Source organism: Schistocerca gregaria, chromosome 3 (genome assembly GCF_023897955.1).
Source record: "Schistocerca gregaria isolate iqSchGreg1 chromosome 3, iqSchGreg1.2, whole genome shotgun sequence".
NCBI lineage: Eukaryota > Metazoa > Arthropoda > Insecta > Orthoptera > Acrididae > Schistocerca > Schistocerca gregaria.
In genome coordinates, this window is record NC_064922.1 from 395,106,159 (window position 1) to 395,125,261 (window position 19,103).

The 19,103-nt window shown below is 42.4% G+C and overlaps 1 protein-coding gene across 1 annotated transcript in view; it reads right to left on the reverse strand.

Moving 5' to 3' along the window:
- The window catches only part of LOC126355386 (aminopeptidase N-like), a 159,450-nt gene that overhangs the window by 129,159 nt on the left and 11,188 nt on the right, over window positions 1-19,103 (reverse strand). The window contains exon 3 of the mRNA XM_050005680.1: window positions 17,591-17,697. Coding sequence (XP_049861637.1) covers window positions 17,591-17,697 — 107 coding nt within the window. The remainder of the gene's footprint in view (window positions 1-17,590; window positions 17,698-19,103) is intronic.

The following is a 19,103-nucleotide window of genomic DNA, read 5'->3' on the forward strand; positions in this document are numbered from 1 at the left end:
TATCCGCGGTGAGAGCCAATGCTAGAAATGAGGTATTCGTGGCACACCCTTGGCATTGTGGATCTCGGAATATTGAACTCCCTAACTGTTTCCGAACTCCCATGCGTCTAGTTCCAACTATCAATCCGCGTTCAAAGTCTGTTAATTCCCGTCGTGCGACAACAATCACGTTGGAAACCTTTTCACGTCAATCACCTGAGTACAAAATACAGCTCCCGCAAAGCACTGCCCTTTTACACCTTGTGCACGCGATACCATGCCATTTACAGGGCGTCCAGAAAAGGACTCCCTGATTTCAAAATTAAATATCTCGAAAACAAAGATCGATAGAGGAATGCAGTAAACGGTATGTTTATTGTGAAAGCGGTAAGAAGTTTATACATCAGTTTGGAATAATAGTTACAAAAGCTGCTAACAGATGGCGCTGTACGATGTACAGTTCATATCAGCATACATAAGTGAAATAATCGTATGAAAACAATCTTTGCGAACAATCACATCACAATGTTTTCAAAATGTTCACCATTGGCACTACAGAGGTGGCGCAAACGAAGAATGAAATTTGCCATCACATTTCGTAGTGTCTCAACCGAAATGGATACACATGCCACAGAGATCGCCGATTCAAACTCGTCCAGCGTGGCGGGATGCTTCGAGTAGACCATGTCTTTCACTGTGCCCCACAAAAAAAAGTCACAGGGAGTCAAATCCGGCGAATATGGAGGCCAATCCATGCCTGCACCAGTAAATTTGGGATATTCCAAAGCAATGACTCGATTCCCGAAGTATTCCTCAAGAAAGCGAAACACTTCTTCGGTTCGATGTCGTCGGGCTCCATCTTGCACAAACCATTCAGTACCTGGTCGATCCTCTAACGCTTGCTGTGTGGCGACAAATTGTTCCAAAATTGCAACGTAACGTGCACCACTGACCGTTTCTCGAATGAAAAAAGGGCCAATAATGCCTCTGTGCATACTGCAGGCCACACAGTAACTTTAGGAGAATACAGGGGTTACGCTTCACACCAATATGGCTTTTCGGAACTCCAAAATCGCCAGTTCTAATTATTCACGTATCCATTCAGGTGGATGTGTGCTTCATCTGTAAACCAAATGCACCCAACATCAAATCCCTCACTATCAATCATTGTGAGCATCTGAATAGCAAAGGCAACCCTTTGTTGCACTGCTCGTACAGGTATAGCCTGGTGCGTTTGAATTTTGAATGGAAACATGTGTAGGCTCTTTCTCAGTATTTTCTGCGTGCTGGAACGCTTCAAACCAGTCTCAGATGCAATTCTACGGACGGATGACATTGGATTTCGCTGAATAACTCCAGAAACTGTGGCGATATTTTCAGGCGTAACTGCGGTTTGCTTGCGGCCAACATGCCCCACTAGATCATCAGTTACGCTGCCTAACAGTTGAAATTTTGCGAAGAGCGTAAGATTGTTTTTCGCATCGGGTCCTTTTGGAACATTAAGTCTTGCTTGAGAACTTCGCCTTGTTGCCCTAGGACTCTCTTCTAACCTGAGGTACTCTAGCACCAGGAAAACGCGTTGTTCAATGAAGTACATGGTTTTTAATCTCTTCCTTCGGTACGCTAACCTCCTTTCACGTTTCAGTAGTGGAAACGATCGCTCTGGGCTTCGGATCACTATTTGTATTAGGCATTACGTATGGCGATTACAACGCCATCTGTTAGCAGCTTTTGTAACTATTATTTCAAACTGCTGTATATACTTCTTACAGCTTTCACAATAAACATACCGTTTACTGCATTCCTCTATCGATCTTTGTTTTCGAGATATTTAATTTAGAAATCAGGGAGTCCTTTTCTGGACACCCTGTATATACGTACGTATCGGTATCACATGACTTTTGTCACCTCTGTATATAACTGCCACGTCTTCCATTTCTCACTGTTGCAGGACATTTTTACTACATTTAAAACTTGGAAAGATAGCTTATTTGTACATATACTTACGTGGCACTGATCAGTGGAGTGTTGAAAAGCACGTTGTAGCCTTGCTGTGGGCGGAAGGTAAACTCCCATGTCGCCTTGATGGCCGGCTCGTCGTAACACGGCATGGCCTTCCGCGCACCCCTCCGCTCGAACTGCGTTACTCCCAGCCACTTGCAACAGAATTTCGTCCACTGCAAGTAATTCTATTACAAACTCGGGATTTGAAAACAACTAGCTGTTGACGAGGCTATCTAAGCCGATGAGTTGCAATTTCTCTCCCGTAGCGATGAAGCACTGAAGCATTGATGTGGAAAATTGTGATCTTTATGATTATTTGAAGCCTTAGGAGATGGTGTACGAGATTTAAATGCAGCAGAATTACAGCTACCTGGTAAATATCTACTGTATATCTCAGATCCATACCTAATTAGTACTTCCAGAATGAATGTTCTCTCTGCAGCTGTGTACGCTGATTTGAAACTTACAGGGTGACCGGGACTCGAACATGGGACCCTCGTCCCTTGCGGGCAAGTAATCCACCAATTGAACTATCTAAGCACGACTCAGGACCAGCCCTCACAGCTTTACTTCCACCAGTATCTCATCTCTTACTTTCCAAATTTCACAGAAGTTTTCCTGCATACCTACACTTCATCTCCTAGCTTCCAAACTTCACAGACACTTCCCTTCATACCTTAAGGGACTAGCGTGGCTGGAAGAAAGGAGATTGGAGAGGCAGGAATCCCATGATGGACTCACGGTCTGACAAACACTTTTAATCTGCCACGAAGATTCATATCAGTGCACGCTCCGAAGCACCAGGCAGTAGCTAAGCCATGTCTCCGCAGTTTCCTTTGTTCCTAGGAGATGCAGTATTGGCGGAAGAATTTATTTTATTTATTCTAATAGCTCACATGCAGTTTAAAATTAGTTGTATATGACATTAGGAATACTGTATTTAACAGGAATATGAAAATACAAAATTACATTTAAAACAAACTAAATGTCAATATCTAGGTTCTTAATCCATATAAGGGCCGTAGCATCAGCTTTCATGAGGTCGCTCTATCCGCCCTGGTAGGAATTCAAGGGGCATTCATCTCTAATGTGCTTGATTGTCTGGCTCAGAGCTCCACAGTCACAAACCAGAGACTCTTTAGCATCCTATTTGTAAAGAGAGTCTGCCCAGTTCAATTTGACCCGTAGTTTCCTGTCGAGTTCTGTGCCAGCAGTATCACAGTCATACCTTCAGAACCACCTACGCTCTTCACGATTTTCAGTAACTTGACAGCTCTAGACCCACAGGTCTATCAACCTGGTATTACTGGCATCTAGCTGTTCTGCTTGTCGTAATGGTGATTTTCTTGAAGGGAGTCTATTTTGTCGTACACTTGGTATGTTTTCCTGGAAGCGTATTTCCAGATTATCCTGTAGCTTGTGGTATTCCTTAAGCAAGGATTCATTTCTGCGAATTGCAGGTGAATGGATGTAGCTCAGGAGTGGAAACAATTAATCGGTGTTGGTCGGATCGCCCCAGTTATTAACCAACTGGACGTTGATCAAGTTGGTGTGGCAGCTGTTTAGCCACACCGGGGCACAATACTCGGCTGATAAGAAGACCAGTGCAATGGATGACGTGCGCAAGATATCTTCCGAAGCTCCCCATGTCAATCCACACAATTTTTGAATAATATTATTACGAGTTTTTACCGTTGAGGCCTATTTTCAAGAAGTTTTCTATATGAAAGGGTGCGGTCAAGGGCGACACCAACGTACTTAGGGTCCTTGTTATGGCAAAGATTGTTTACTTAAGTTTCACTCTGAGCTCTCCGTTAGCTTGTTTGTTTGTCAGTTGGAATGTTCATACTTCGCTTTTACTTGTACTGGGTTTAAGTCGCCCCTTTTAAAATAGGAGCTCATAATGGCTAGATCTTCAGTGAGAATTGTCTCCGCTCGTCCAAGATCCTTGGTTCTACATGAAAGAGCGATATCTTCCGAAGAATTTTGTTGACCTGTTATTGGGGAGATCGGAGATCCATTGGTTGAATAATAGAGGGGCTAAGACGGAGCCCTGTGGAAGACCCTTACTTAATTTCCTCTCCTTGCTCACATTTTCTCCCAAGTAAACACTGAAACATCTATTGTTTATCATGATGTTGATGAGAGTTACAGTTTTTAATTGGTATATCATCCCCTCTTTCCAGACTGTGTCATATGCCGCGGTTAGGTCTACGAACGCGACAGATGTCCTCAAGTTTTCTTCGAAACCAGCGTCTTTGAAAGTTGTTAGGGCCAGTAGCTGGTCGCAGCAACTTCTCTATGGCCTGAAACCCGCTTTTTTCAGCTAGGATACGTTCCAGAATGAAGCCGCTAATTCTGTAATAAATGAGCTTCTCCAAGAGTTTATGAGTACAGCTGAAAACGGAAATTGCTCTGAAACTTGGGTGGTCAGCTGGTTTTTTCTGATTTCAAAATTGCTACTATTTTTGTTCTCTTTAGCTCGTTGGAGAGTGATCCACTATCTAGGATGTTGGAGAAGAAGCGGACCAGCCATTTTTTTTACCGTTACACATGTTTATCAGAAATTCCGGGTGTATATCATTCAGACCAGGTGCTTTACCATGTTTAGTTTGTTTCAAGGCCTCATCCAATCCAGTCAGAGTAAATTCGTTCGGACACGGAACTTTTACAGACGTGAGTTTTTGTTTTATTTTGGAACTATGTTGTTTGTCACGGGATGATCTAAATGTTCCAACCACATGGTTAGCGATTTGGTTACCTGAAATACCAGGTTTCCGAACGGGTTTATTGCAGGATCCGCCAAGTTTATGCAGAAGATTCGATGGCTCTCTGACCTGGCGGAAGCAGAGCTGAGAGGACGAGTCTTGAGTCGCGGCTGGACGGCGCAGTCTGCGGAGCTCCAGTCCCCGTGGGACAAGGGTCCCACTTTTTGTTCCTCTCCTCTACACAGTTTTAGGCAGTTTACTGCTTTTTAAAATAATTTAACTTAAATGGAGGGGAAAGGTTTTAGTTCTTCAGAAGATAGGAAGAATAAAAGAATAAGGAATGTGAGTGCTGAATGAGCCGAAAGTGGTACACTGCTCGTGGAAAAAAAAAATAACTCCCTCTAATATTACTTTTGACCATGTTTGATTTTTTAGGTCAATAATGTGTGATGCCTATTTTTCGTGTCTGTGAGATGTAATTGGCTCCTGTGGAATTTATAGAGGAATGTTATATGAAAATTGGGCAATAAGCAGAATGGGCATTTTCTGCTCTTGGTTCCTGTTGCGAGAATGTCTCCAGGAATTCGCAAATAATGTGGGCTTCACGAGTAGCCGATGTTTCCACCGGCATCGTATAGCTGCTTAAACAGTCTGTAACGGTGAAACGCTGTAAGAAGTTGCCTTGGTAATACATTAGCGGCAGAACTACCACTGCTGAAAACACACGGTCGAGAGGACCTAGTCCGGCCGCGGTGGCGAGCGGTTCTAGGTGCTACAGTATGGAACCGCGCGACCGCTACGGTCGCAGGTTCGAATCCTGCCTCGGGCATGGATGTGTGTGATGTCCTTAGGTTAGTTAGGTTTAAGTAGTTCTAAGTTCTAGGGGACTGATGACCTCAGAAGTTAAGTCCCATAGGGCTCAGAGCCATTTGATTTTTGAGAGCACCTATGCAAGAGGATTACTACGGCGTGGCCCCACGATGGTGCTACAAAACTTTGCAGAAAATGGGAACGCGTATACCAATTCTGGAACACTATTATTAGCAATACCAAGGTAGCCTGTCATTTTGCAGCCGGGATTAGTACGCAAAGGATTTTCCACGGACAGAAAACAGTATTGGACGTAGAGACTTCGACGAGATACCTGAGCTGGCGGAGGTCTGCCTAGCGAGGCGACAGGACTGGGGGCGGCACGGATACAACTGTGAGCGAGAACAGGCCTGGGAAAAGACCAGCCGTCCAGCAGGCGTAGCGGTGGGACGTGGTCGTCCGAATAACACTGCCATGCGTGAAGAACACAGTAAGACTTTCTCGTGCAAGGTTGATTGAAGTAACTGGGGAGTGAATTCCAAACTTTTGTGGAAGTCTCCTGCTTGCAGTTTCAATGATAGACCGGAGAGGGAGGCGCTATCGCTTAAATACAGGGTGTCCAGGTTAAACATATAATAATATAATATGTAATAACTTGAGAAGTAATTGAGACGTTTATTGACGGTATGTTTCTACATGAGTGGTGACTCATTTTTTTTCCCCACACTTAGTACACCTCTATATGCGCACCTTTAGTGGCGCGATAGACATCTAATCTGTATTCCACTTCTCTTCAAGCGTTTTGCAGCGTATCAAGCATAACATCTGCGATAGCTGCACGAATGCGATAGCGCATATCTAGTAGACCACGAACTGATGTCTAGTACTCTATATTCTTGATAAACTCCCATAAAATATCAAATGGTGTAATGTCTGGACTTCTAATGGGCCAAGCAATCGATGAACTACATTTCCCAGTCCACGGATCTGGGAACTCATGATCCAGGAAATTCCTCACAGTGCTAACAAAATGGTATGGTGCGCCATCTCGTTGAAAGATCACATCACGAGGGAGTTGTCGCACGGTTTACACCTCCAGCTTGTCTACGTACGCTGTCGCATTAACAGTACGCTCCGAGAAGAAGTAAGGGCCTATAATCCCGCTCTTCAAAATCCATACTTCACATTCACGATCGCACTCAAACACTTCGTTGGGTGGTTGAGTTCCCCGTGTGTGTCAATTGCGCATGTTTACTGTGCCGGAAGTGTGAGATAGACGAAGATGAGAAATAAACGAAGTCGAGGAATGCCTGTCTGTCTGAATGGTCTCTGCAAATGCTTCTGTCGCGAACTGTCGCAGGGCTTGATTTTGTGACGCAGCTGCAGTATCTTCGCCCGTAGATACAGCTTTTTGTGCACCACGTAGTGTACTGTCCAAGGAGGTAACTGTAACTGCCTGCTTTTTTTGTCAGATTGAGGTACTAGGGCTACCGATAAATTCAACAGTGGCGTCTGAAACTGCGTAGGGCCCGATATCGAACGCAAACTCCCAGTTTCCCGAGGGATCGCAGTCCATACTTACGCAAAAACCACAGTAATTGACTTCAGCTTCGCGAGAGAAAACACACGGAACACTTTCTGCTGTGGAGTCCTCATGGCTACTGAGGCGCATTACGTGAAAAAAAAAAGTTATGCCCATCGCACACTTCACAAACTGCCGCAAGCAGATAAACTAATTTGAGTTACTATATTTGTAGAAGCAATCCGCTAAAGACGTCTCAGAATGTGAATTTATTACATTTTACATTATTATATTTTTAACCCGGATTCCCTTATGTTTTCAGTGCTGGGGTAAGATTTGAAGTACATTATGCAGAAAAGACATATCTAACAAAAGTGAAGCTTTTCAGTAGACACTAAAAAACTTCAAAGATAGTTTTAAACAAAACGTCTGCACTTAAAACTTTTCAGTAGCTTTGCCAGCGTGTTTTGTCACACTAATGAAAGGGAAACTACTTAGAAGTGTGACACAGAAAACAATTATTCTGCGTTAGTATGTTGTATATGTGGCCTTTTTGCTAAGTATCACTTAGCACACAATCATAACACTTTCAAAAATTGTAATGAAATAAATAATAAACTGCCAGGAAAAATTATAATATTGCTTCACACGATAGGCCCTCTAAGAACCATGGACCTTGCCTTTGGTGGGGAGGCTTGCGTGCCTCAGCGATACAGATAGCCGTACCGCAGGTGCAACCACAATGGAGGGGTATCTGTTGAGAGGCCAGACAAACGTGTGGTTCCTGAAGAGAGGCAGCAGCCTTTTCAGTAGTTGTTGGGCAACAGTCTGGATGATTGACTGATCTGGCTTTGTAAAAATAACCAAAACAGCCTTGCTGTGCTGGTACTGCGAACGGCTGAAAGCAAGGGGAAACTACGGTCGTAATTTTTCCCGAGGGCATGCAGCTTTACTGTATGATTAAATGATGACGGCGTCCTCTTGAATAAAATATTCCGGAGGTCAAATAATCCCCCATTCGGATCTCCGGGCGGGGACTACTCAAGAGGATGTCGTTATCAGGAGAAAGAAAACTGCCGCTCTACGGATCGGAGCGTGGAATGTCAGATCTCTTAATCGGGTAGGTAGGTTAGAAAATTTAAAAAGGGTAATGGATACGTTAAAGTTAGATATAGTGGGAATCGGTGAAATTCGGTGGCAGGAGGAACAAGACTTCTGGTCAGGTGACTACAGGGTTATAAACACAAAATCAAATAGGGCTAGTGCAGGAGTAGGTTTAATAATGAATAGGAAAATAGGAATGCGGGTAAGCTATTACAAACAGCATAGTGAACGCATTATTGTGGCCAAGATAGATACGAAGCCCACACCTACAACAGTAACACAAGTTTATATGCCAACTAGCACTGCAGATGACGAAGAAATTGAAGAAATATATGATCAAATAAAAGAAATTATTCAGATAGTGAAGGGTGACGAAAATTTAATAGTCATGGGTGACTGGAATTCGGTAGTAGCAAAGGGAGAGAAGAAAACGTAGTAGGTGAATATGGACTGAGGCAAAGAAATGAAAGAGGAAGACGCCTGGTAGAATTTTGCACAGAGCACAACTTAATCATAGCTAACACTTGGTTCAAGAATCATAAAAGAAGGCTGTATACATGGAAGAAGCCTGGAGATACTGACAGGTTTCAGATAGATTATATAATGGTAACACAGAGATTTAGGAACCAGGTTTTAAATTGTAAGACATTTCCAAGGGCAGATGTGAACTCTGACCACAATCTATTGGTTATGACCTGTAGATTAAAACTAAAGAAACTGCAAAAAGGTGTGAATTTAAGGAGATGGGACCTGGATAAACTAAAAGAACCAGAGGTTGCACAGAGTTTTAGGGAGAGCATAAGGGAGCAATTGTCAGGAATGGGGGAAAGAAATACGGTAGAAGAAGAATGGGTAGCTTTGAGGGATGAAGTAGTGAAGGCAGCAGAGGATCAAGTAGGTAAAAAGACGAGGGCTAGTAGAAATCCTTGGGTAACAGAAGAAATATTGTATTTAATTGATGAAAGGAAAAAATATAAAAATGCAGTAAATGAAGCAGGCAAAAAGGAATACAAACGTCTCAAAAATGAGATCGACAGGAAGTGCAAAATGGCTAATGAGGGATGGCTAGAAGACAAATGTAAGGATGTAGAGGCTTATCTCACTAGGGGTAAGATAGATACTGCCTACAGGAAAATTAAAGAGACCTTTGGAGAAAAGAGGACCACTTGTATGCATATTAAGAGCTCAGATGGAAACCTATTTCTAAGCAAAGAAGGGAAAGCAGAAAGGTGGAAGGAGTACATAGAGGGTCTATACAAGGGCGATGTACCTGAGGACAATATTATGGAAATGGAAGAGGATGTAGATGAAGATGAAATGGGAGATACGATACTGCGTGAAGAGTTTGACAGAGCACTGAAAGAACTGAGTCGAAACAAGGCCCCCGGAGTAGACAACATTCCATTGGAACTACTGACGGCCTTTGAAGAGCCAGTCCTGACAAAAATCTACCATCTGGTGAGCAAGATGTATGAGACAGGCGAAATACCCTCAGACTTCAAGATGAATATAATAATTCCAATCCCAAAGAAAGCAGGTGTTGACAGATGTGAAAATTACCGAACTATCAGTTTAATAAGTCACAGCTGCAAAATACTAACACGAATTCTTTACAGACGAATGGAAAAACTAGTAGAATCCGACGTCAGGGAAGATCAGTTTGGATTTCGTAGAAATACTGGAACGCGTGAGGCAATACTGACCTTAGAAGAAAGAATAAGGAAAGGCAAACCTACGTTTCTAGCATTTGTAGACTTAGAGAAAGTTTTTGACAATGTTGATTGGAATACTCTCTTTCAAGTTCTAAAGGTGGAAGCGGTAAAACACAGGGAGCGAAAGGCTATTTACAATTTGTACAGAAACCAGATGGCAGTTATAAGAGTTGAGGGACATAAAAGGGAAGCAGTGGTTGGGAAGGGAGTAGAGCAGGGTTGTAGTCTCTCCTCGATGTTATTCAATCTGTATATTGAACAAGCAGTGAAGGAAACAAAAGAAAATTTCGGATTAGGTATTAAAATCCATGGAGAAGAAATAAAAACTTTGAGGTTCGCCGATGACATCGTAATTCTGTCAGAGACAGCAAAGGACTTGGAAGAGCAGTTGAATGGAATGGACAGTGTCTTGGAAGGAGAGTATGAGATGAACATCAACAAAAGCAAAACGAGGATAATGGAATGTAGTCGAATTAAGTCGGGTGATGCTAAGGGAATTAGATTAGGAACTGAGACACTTAAAGTAGTAAAGGAGTTTTGCTATTTGGGGAGAAAAATAACTGATGATGGTCGAAGTAGAGAGAATATAAAAGGTAGACTGGCAATGGCAAGGAAAGCGTTTCTGAAGAAGAGAAATTTGTTAACATCGAGTATAGATTTAAGTGTCAGGAAGTCATTTCTGAAAGTATTTGTATGGAGTGTAGCCATGTATGGAAGTGAATCATGGACGATAAATAGTTTGGACAAGAAGAGAATAGAAGCTTTCGAAATGTGGTGCTACAGAAGAATGCTGAAGATTAGATGGGTAGATCACATAACTAATGAGGAAGTATTGAATCGGATTGGGGAGAAGAGAAGTTTGTGTCTCAAGTTGACCAGAAGAAGGGATCGGGTGGTAGGACATGTTCTGAGGCATCAAGGGATCACCAATTTCGTATTGGAGGGCAGCGTGGAGGGTAAAAATCGTAGAGGGAGACCAGAGATGGTTACACTAAGCAGATGCAGAAGGATGTAGGTTGCAGTAGGTACTGGGAGATGAAGAAGCTTGCACAGGATAGAGTAGTATGGAGAGCTGCATCAAACCAGTCTCAGGACTGAAGACCACAACAACAACAACGATAGGCTTAGAAAGTGAGCAAAGCTAATACGTATGAATCTTCAGAAAAAAGTATTGAAAGAGTAATGTAGGTCATTTTTTCTTCTCATTTATTGTCGTCTTCTCCTGTGTACGTCGTGGGCCATTTTAAAAGTCATAAAACTCACTGCGTCCAGCAACAATGAGTTGTGCAAGGTTTTGCAGATCTTTCACTGTCTTTATTGAAACACTACCGGTGATGTGTGCTTCTCATGAAGTACGAGCGTTGCAGCATTCAGACAGAATGTGCACTCAGCAGCATTTATATGCAGTATGCTTCAATTTTGACAACTGAGATGTACTTTTATTTTTCTTAGGAACACTTCTTCCTGCTGTGTTATCTGATAGACACAACTTTTTATAAAGCATCGTCCACCATTTCTTGAAAGACAGAATATCAACTAACATCACTACTTTGATAGAGAGAAGTCCAGACGCACAGCTCTTTTTCATAATCTCAGTCTACTCTTCCACTGTACACATTCTGTCACACATCTTGATGAGCCGTTTAAAAGACTCTAAGTCTCTGTCCTAGGGCACAATGGAATATCCTCGTAGAGGGAAATAGTGGTTATAGTTTTAAACGTATCATTACCAGTCGTATTAAGCAGAAAATGAACCAGTGTATATTTTATATTTTGCACGGTATATGCGTCACCGAACAATATTAAATGCTGCACATTTTGCTCTTTGCTATTTTGGTGAATGTTGTCCAAAAAACGCTGCAAACTTCACTAGGGGTTCTCTTGTAAATTACTTCATGATGAACATACAATAGGAACAGTGGTACAAAATCAGAAGTGACATGCATGCAGTCACGCTTTCCATAACAAAACAGCTACATTCAAAAATGTTCCGATTTGTATGAGTTCCTAAGGGACCAAACTGCTGAGGTCATCGATCCCTGGACTTACACACTACTTAAACTAACTTAACGCTAAGGACAACACACACAACCACGCCCGAGGCAGGACTCGAACCTCCGGCGGGACGGCCTCTAACCGCGCGACCACTCCGCGCGGCGCTACATTCCCCATTTTGCAGAAACGGGACAGTTGTGTTAAATATGTCCATTCAGCATCTTCAAGGTAATTAACAACCAGAGAAAGCATGTTCCAGTGGGTATCTGTCTGATTCTTCCAAACAGTGCATGGAGTTACACTGCAGCTAAAACTTGATGCCAACAAACGAAAATTTCGAATTTTATTACATGTGCCCTTTCTGCATCTTGTACTTCATTTGTAATCGTAGCGAACTCCTGATTAACTATACTTTAATAACTGAATATTGTATAAATCCAATTGAAACTGTGAAAATGTTATTTCCTAATTCGGTTTCTCACTGTTTCCGTCTCGGCAATTACCATGTATGTGTTTAGTGGCAACCCATCCTGCCCAAGTGATGACACACATGTATTTCACCGTTCCAACAAAGAAACCGCAGATTGTAATCAACTCGAAACAGGTTTTAAGGAAGTCTTGAAGATTGGTTGCCCTTCTTTGACAGATTTAGAAAGCATCGGGCGTGCGAAACTCAGTTTGCCCTTTTCTCACATGATATCATTTAAACCATGGATGAAGGACTGCAGGCAGATTCCATATTCTTCGATTTCCGGAAAACGTTGATACAGTACCCCAATGCAGATCATTAACGAAGATACGAGCACACAGAATGCATGTGTCTTGGTTCTAAGATTTCTCGAAACTAGTACATTGTCCTCTGGCGGACAGGTTGAGCAGCGAACGGCGGCTGTGGAGTACGCGAAGGGTCGTCGCAAATTGTCTATAAGAGAATACAAAATGGCTTGGACAAAGTTTCTGGTTGGTGTGATGGAAGGCAGTATGTTCTAAGTGCAGAAAAATTGAAGTTATTGCAGATGAGTGGGAAAAACAGCCCTGTAATGTTCGAATACAGCATTAGTGTTGCGCAGCTTGACACAGAATGTGAGGACGGTAATAGGAAAGGCTAACTGTCGACTTCGATTTATAGGGAGAATTTTGGAAAGATGTAATTCATCTGTAAGGGAGACCGCCTATAGAACGCTGGTGTGACCCATTCTTGAGTATTGCTCGGTGTTTGGGATCCGCAACAGATCTGATTAAAGGAAGACATCGAAGCAATTTAGCAGCGGACGGCTAGATGTTTTACCGCTAGGTGCGCTCAACACGCGAGTGTTACGAAGAAACTTCCAGGACCCAAATGGGAATCTCTGTAGGGAAGACGACGTTCTTCTAACGAAAACACTATTGAGAAAATTTTGAGAACCAGCATCTGAAGCTGATTGCAGGAGTATTCTATTACCGCCAACGTACACTGCGAGTAAAGACAATGAAGCTAAGAGAAATTAGCGCTCGCGCGGAGGCATTTAACCAGTTGCTTTTCCCTCGCTCTATTTCCGAGGGGAACAGGAAAGGAAATGCCTAGTAGTGGTACGTGGTACCCTCCGCCACGCACTATCCGGTGGCGTTTGGTGTATCTATGCGCATGTAGATATGAATTTGTGAATATGGGAAACATGCAAAGAATAGCGTGTATTATCAACGAATTTCATATGAACAAGCTGTGATCATAGCAACGCGTAAAAGTACGTTGAGCGTGAGAGAAACTGTAAGAATAATTTGCGCGAGATTTACAGTATACGGAGAATTTATCTGGTTACTGGAATTAGGCTTTCCCGGGCAACGATCATCCTCCTTGGTGAAGGCTTGGGACGCGGCCAGATGTCATCCGAATGTCAAGAAGTGCGTACGGAATTTTCATCAATCGTCACGGAAACTCTACAGAGCAGCTACTACTTCGTGTTTCATATTACAATTAACTTGCATAACTTTACCAGGAAATTCTCATCTTTCATGAAAACGGTTTTTACCACACTGCCTGTGTAGAAGTGCCTCATGTGCGATCACGTAGAACGTTGGGATGTTTTCATCGGCGCCTTTAGAGTGACCTTTGTACCCGGCTCCACCTCCCCAGCCTATGTTCTCAATCCAGTTGTTACCTAAACACAATTTTCCCACCCCCAACCCCTTATTTTACCTTTCTTAATGCAAGGACGACAGAAAAAAGTTACTGTGTTTGCTTTCCTATTGAGGCTAAGGTAGATTCCTGGATGAGTCTGTGTGAGCAAGTTTAAGACCTCGCTCTCCCTTCCTGCGGCTATTGTACAAAAGCGTCCGGCGATACTCTTGGGGATATTGCCAAATGTGCGTCATCTCTCTGGTTCACAGCATTGATTGATAGTTAGTCTGATCGCTTGTACGATTAATTGTAATGATCTGGAGTAAATCATTTTGTATTCAAAGTACACATTCATATGTAAATATGGGTACATGCGGATTTACAAGGTTTTCAAATAGAGATTTGAGTTGGTAATTCTTACCCGCCACCTTTTACACATTACGAAAATAGAAATTATACTGCGGGAAAGAAGGAATTTTGAAAGGGAAATTTTGCAGTTTGTTTTCAAATTTAATTTTTCTGTCTATGAGACAATTTACATCAATGGGTAAACGAACAAAAATCTATAGATATGATAGAGCTGTCGCTGCTCAGGGAACGACATTTGAAGAAGAAGAATCCAAATTAAAATCTGCTCCCGAAGACCTTGTCATCTACTATGACGACAACCACTTGAAACCCACCCGGATTAAACAAAAGTTTGTGGGTCCCACGTGCGCAGTAAGGAGGCAAGAAGAAAGCTGAATATCGCCTGGAAAACACGCAATCTGAATCATTGTATTCAACCCAGAGCCTAGGTTTAAAGTTTGATCGTGCTTTAACATCTCAACTCGAATGTACAAACGCTTGGCAGAAGATATGCATCAGAAACATTATCTGAAAAGTAGCACCACATGGGGAGCGCAGCCCAGTGTCCTCCACACATCCTCTCTTGCTCTCTGTTTCGCTGTTGAGGAGTACACCGCACACCTCACCGGTCTCAAGGAACTTTGCCCAAGCTAACCAAGTTGATGTGGCTCTTCATGACGCAGGCCGCATAGTCAGGTGGTGCCTAAGACCAATTCCAATCCGTAAGATCTTTCCACTCAAGGGGGTAGCACCTCCAGGTGTAAGAAGACAAATAGTAGTAGAGGATAAAAAGAATACGCAAGAAACAGGTCCAAGGCCCCCATTGCTTGGAAATCATGCGTATCCATCACGAGCTAAATTCAGAAAAGCTTCTTGATTACAACAGCACCAATTCCAAGTTCCGCAGAAGCCCACGCGACTGAACTGTGGAGAGCAGATTCTTCAGCCGAGCGGTCTATGGCGCTGCAGTCATGGACTGTGCTGCTGATCCCGGCGGAGGTTCGAGTCCTCCCTCGGGCATGGGTGTGTGTGTTTGTACTTACGATAATTTAGGTTAAGTAGTTTGTAAGCTTAAGGACTGATGACCTTAGCAGTTAAGTCCCATAAGATTTCACACACATTTGAACATTTTTGAGCAAACTCTCCTGGAGGATTACGGAAAGCAAAAGAGAAGCAACCATCAGATTACCATCTCCATTATCTACATTTACATGGATACTCTTCAAATCACATTCAAGTGCCTGGCAGAGGGTTCATCTAACCACCTTCACAATTCTCTATTATTCCAGTCTCGTATAGCGCGCGGGAAGAATGAACACCTATATCTTTCCCTATGCAGGTCGGTGTCAACAAAAGATTTTTTCATTCGGAGGAGAAAGTTGTTCATTGGAATTTCGTGAGAAGATTCCGTCGCAACGAAAAACGCCTTTCTTTTAATGATTTCCAGCCCAAATCTTGCATCATTTCTGTGACACTCTCCCATATTTGGCGATGATGCAAAACGTGCTGCCTCTCTTTGAACTCCTTCGATGTACTCCGTCAGTCCCATCTGGTAAGGATCCCATACAGCGCAGCAGTATTCTAAAATAGGACGGACAAACGTAGTGTAGGCAGTCTCCTTAGTAGGTGTAGGTTTGTTACATTTTGTAAGTGTTCTGCCAATAAAACGCAGTTAGCCTTCCCACAACATTTTCTATATGTTCCTTCCAATTTAAGCTGTTCCTAATTGTAATAGACTGATTTATCGTGTAACCGAAGTTTAACGAATTCCTTTCAGCACTCATGTGGATGACCTCACACTTTTCGTTATTTAGGGTCAACTCCCACTTTTCGCACCATTCAGGTATATTTTCTATATCGTTTTGCAATTTTTTTTATCATCTGATTACTTTATTAGTCGATAAACGACACCGTCATCTGCAAACAACCGAAGACGGCTGCTCAGAATGTCTCCAAAATCGTTTATATAGATAAAGAACAGCAAAGGGCCTATAACACAACCTTGGGGAACGCCAGAAATCACTTCTGTTGTTGTTGTATTCGATGACTTTCCGTCAATTATTACGAACTGTGACCTCTCTGACAGGAAATCACAAATCCAGTCACATAACTGAGTCGAAGTTCCACAACCACGCAATTTCACTACGTGCCGCTTGTGTGGTACAGTGTCAAAAGGCTTCCGGAAATCCAGAAATACGGAATCGATCTGAAATCCCTTGTCAATATCACTCAACACTTCATGTGAATAAAGAGCTAGTTGTGTTTCACAAGAACGATGTTTTCTAAACCCATGTTGACTGTGTGTCAATAGACCGTTTCCTTCGAGGTAATTCATAATGCGCGAACACAATATATGTTCTAAAATCCTGCTGCATATCGACGTTAACGATATGGGCCTGTAATTTAGTGGATTACTCCTACTACCTTTCTTGAATACTGGTGTGACCTGCGCAACTTTCCAGTCTTTGGGTACAGGTCTTTCGTCGAGCACTCAACAGGTTGAGAACAAGGGTGTCAAGATGCAAGACTAATTTGAAGAAATGGTGTATGTGTGATGATGAATTCTGTGATCGCGGAACAAGGCAGGACCCTGACAACCTATTGATCTGCTGTTATCTGTGCGAATTCTGTGACATGGAAGACTTGTTTGCAGCGAATGATCGTGCCATTTAGGAGGCTGAACATTGGACTCATAATGTGTGAAAATCTCTGTATTTGACTGTAGATTGTACTTTTTTAATTATGTTGTGTTTTAGTTTTTTTGGACTCGGAAAAATAAATAAATATCGTTGTATCTCTACATGAGCAGGACTGAATAAGTAGTGACTTTTGGACATTGTGAATGTGACCATTCGCAGAAAGCCAATTAATAACACTTTCAAGAACATAATTTACCATTTCTTCTGTTGCTGAATGTAGGCTTCATTAAAATCCTAGTGTCATTCGCAAAAGAACTATCTCTGCTTGTTGTAAATTAGATTGAAGCTCGTTTACGAGTAAGAGAAACATAAGCATCTTGGAACCTCATACGTTTTAAAAACCATATCTCGAAATTTGTATTATTGCCTCATCATCATATATCCGGATACATGGTAACGAATCGCTACTACGCTGGCAATAGCATCACATGTTCAATGACAATCAGCAGAATGTTTTAATACTTTTGAGCTACTGAATGACGCGCTATAAGTATTCCCATATAACAGCTGCTGACAGTATGTTTTATTTATAAGCACACTTTGTACTCCATCGTCTAGATTTTTTCAGCAGTTTGTAACATTCAAAAAACTTGTGACGATCTGCTACTCACCTGGTCTCTCCATCTTGCTCGTACGAGCTGCGGTAGAAGCCGCTGTACAGCTCACGAACATCGCCAACGAATTCGAGGACCACAGTCAATCGGTCACCGGCAAAAACCTGCGACAAGAGCGACAAATTCTGTTGGTACCTCCACCATCTGTTGAAACACGTAACTTACTCAGTCATCGCCAGAACGGAAGGCAGGTTGAAGCGTATAATCTGATCGACCCGGCAGTCGTTAGAGGTTAAAGTGCAGCTCGAGAAAAACAACGAATAGAGCACTTGTGACATATTTCAAGAGATCAGAGCGTTTTCCCGAGGTTATATAAGGAAATCACAGGAAACATAAAAATAAATGATACCTAGTGATTTGTACCACGATTACGACCATAGCGTTTTAATGACTGTGTCGCTTCGTTTGGTAACGATTATTAGCAAATATCGACTTCGAAATACTGGCGTTACGCTATGTTCCGTTTGTGTGTCGTCTAGAATAGAGAGCGACTACAGTTAAGAAACAGATTCGTTTTTGGAATCAAAATTAATGAGTTGAAACCTATTTTAAAGTTTATCAAGTACACTTACCTTTATCATTGAAGCTTAGGGTGATGTAAATTGTTATTCTTGTGCTTCGGCACTGAAATTAACTTACTTGCCAGATTATAAGTCTCAATTATGAATGCGATTTGTTTGATATATTTTCAGTAGGTGGTTATTCAGAGCTTCGAAGTACGTAAATAGGAAAGACTTCACTTATTCAACGACTTGTTTCGATAATATTATAATCTTCTGGTCGATGCAATCAAGACACACTGTTTCGCAAGGGTAAACCGCTGTCATCGTAGAATAAGATTACAATGGCTCGTACTGTCAAGCAACATAATTCTACCGCAACTACTCACGGAATAAATAAATTCATATTGCAGCTTCTCTGTGGTCAGCTTTTCTTTTCTCAAGTTTTTATGCAATGTTTGCACTTTTTGAACATCTTTATCCATTTCAAAGATTTTTTTGTTGTTATTTAATGACTCAAAACAGACTGCTTACCAGATGCCGCCGGCTGGAGTGGCCGAGCGGTTCTAGGCCCTACAGTGTGCAACCGCGCCACCGCTACGGTCGCAGGTTCGAATCCTGCCTCGCACATGGATGTGTGTGATGTCCTTAGGTTAGTTAGGCTTAAGTTCTAGGGGACTGATAACGTCAGATGTCAAGTCCCATAATGCTCAGAGCCATTGAACCATTGAACCAGACGCCATTCAGAAGCCTCGTAGGACAAGATGCTGACAACGGAGTGAATGTTGTCGTGTTCAGTGAGCTCACATGGTATTCATCATGTATGAATAGTCTTTTGCTCGTCGTCACGGCTAACACTGTTCCTGTTGTCTGGTAACGTGATGTATGACGCAATCTTCTTTACTGTTCTTCTTCCCCCTTCCTCATCAGTTGCCGTTTTCCAGTGGGGCCTGCATTTATCACATGCTACGTGCTATTGGCTGTTTTAATGGTGGTTGGTACCCAGATTC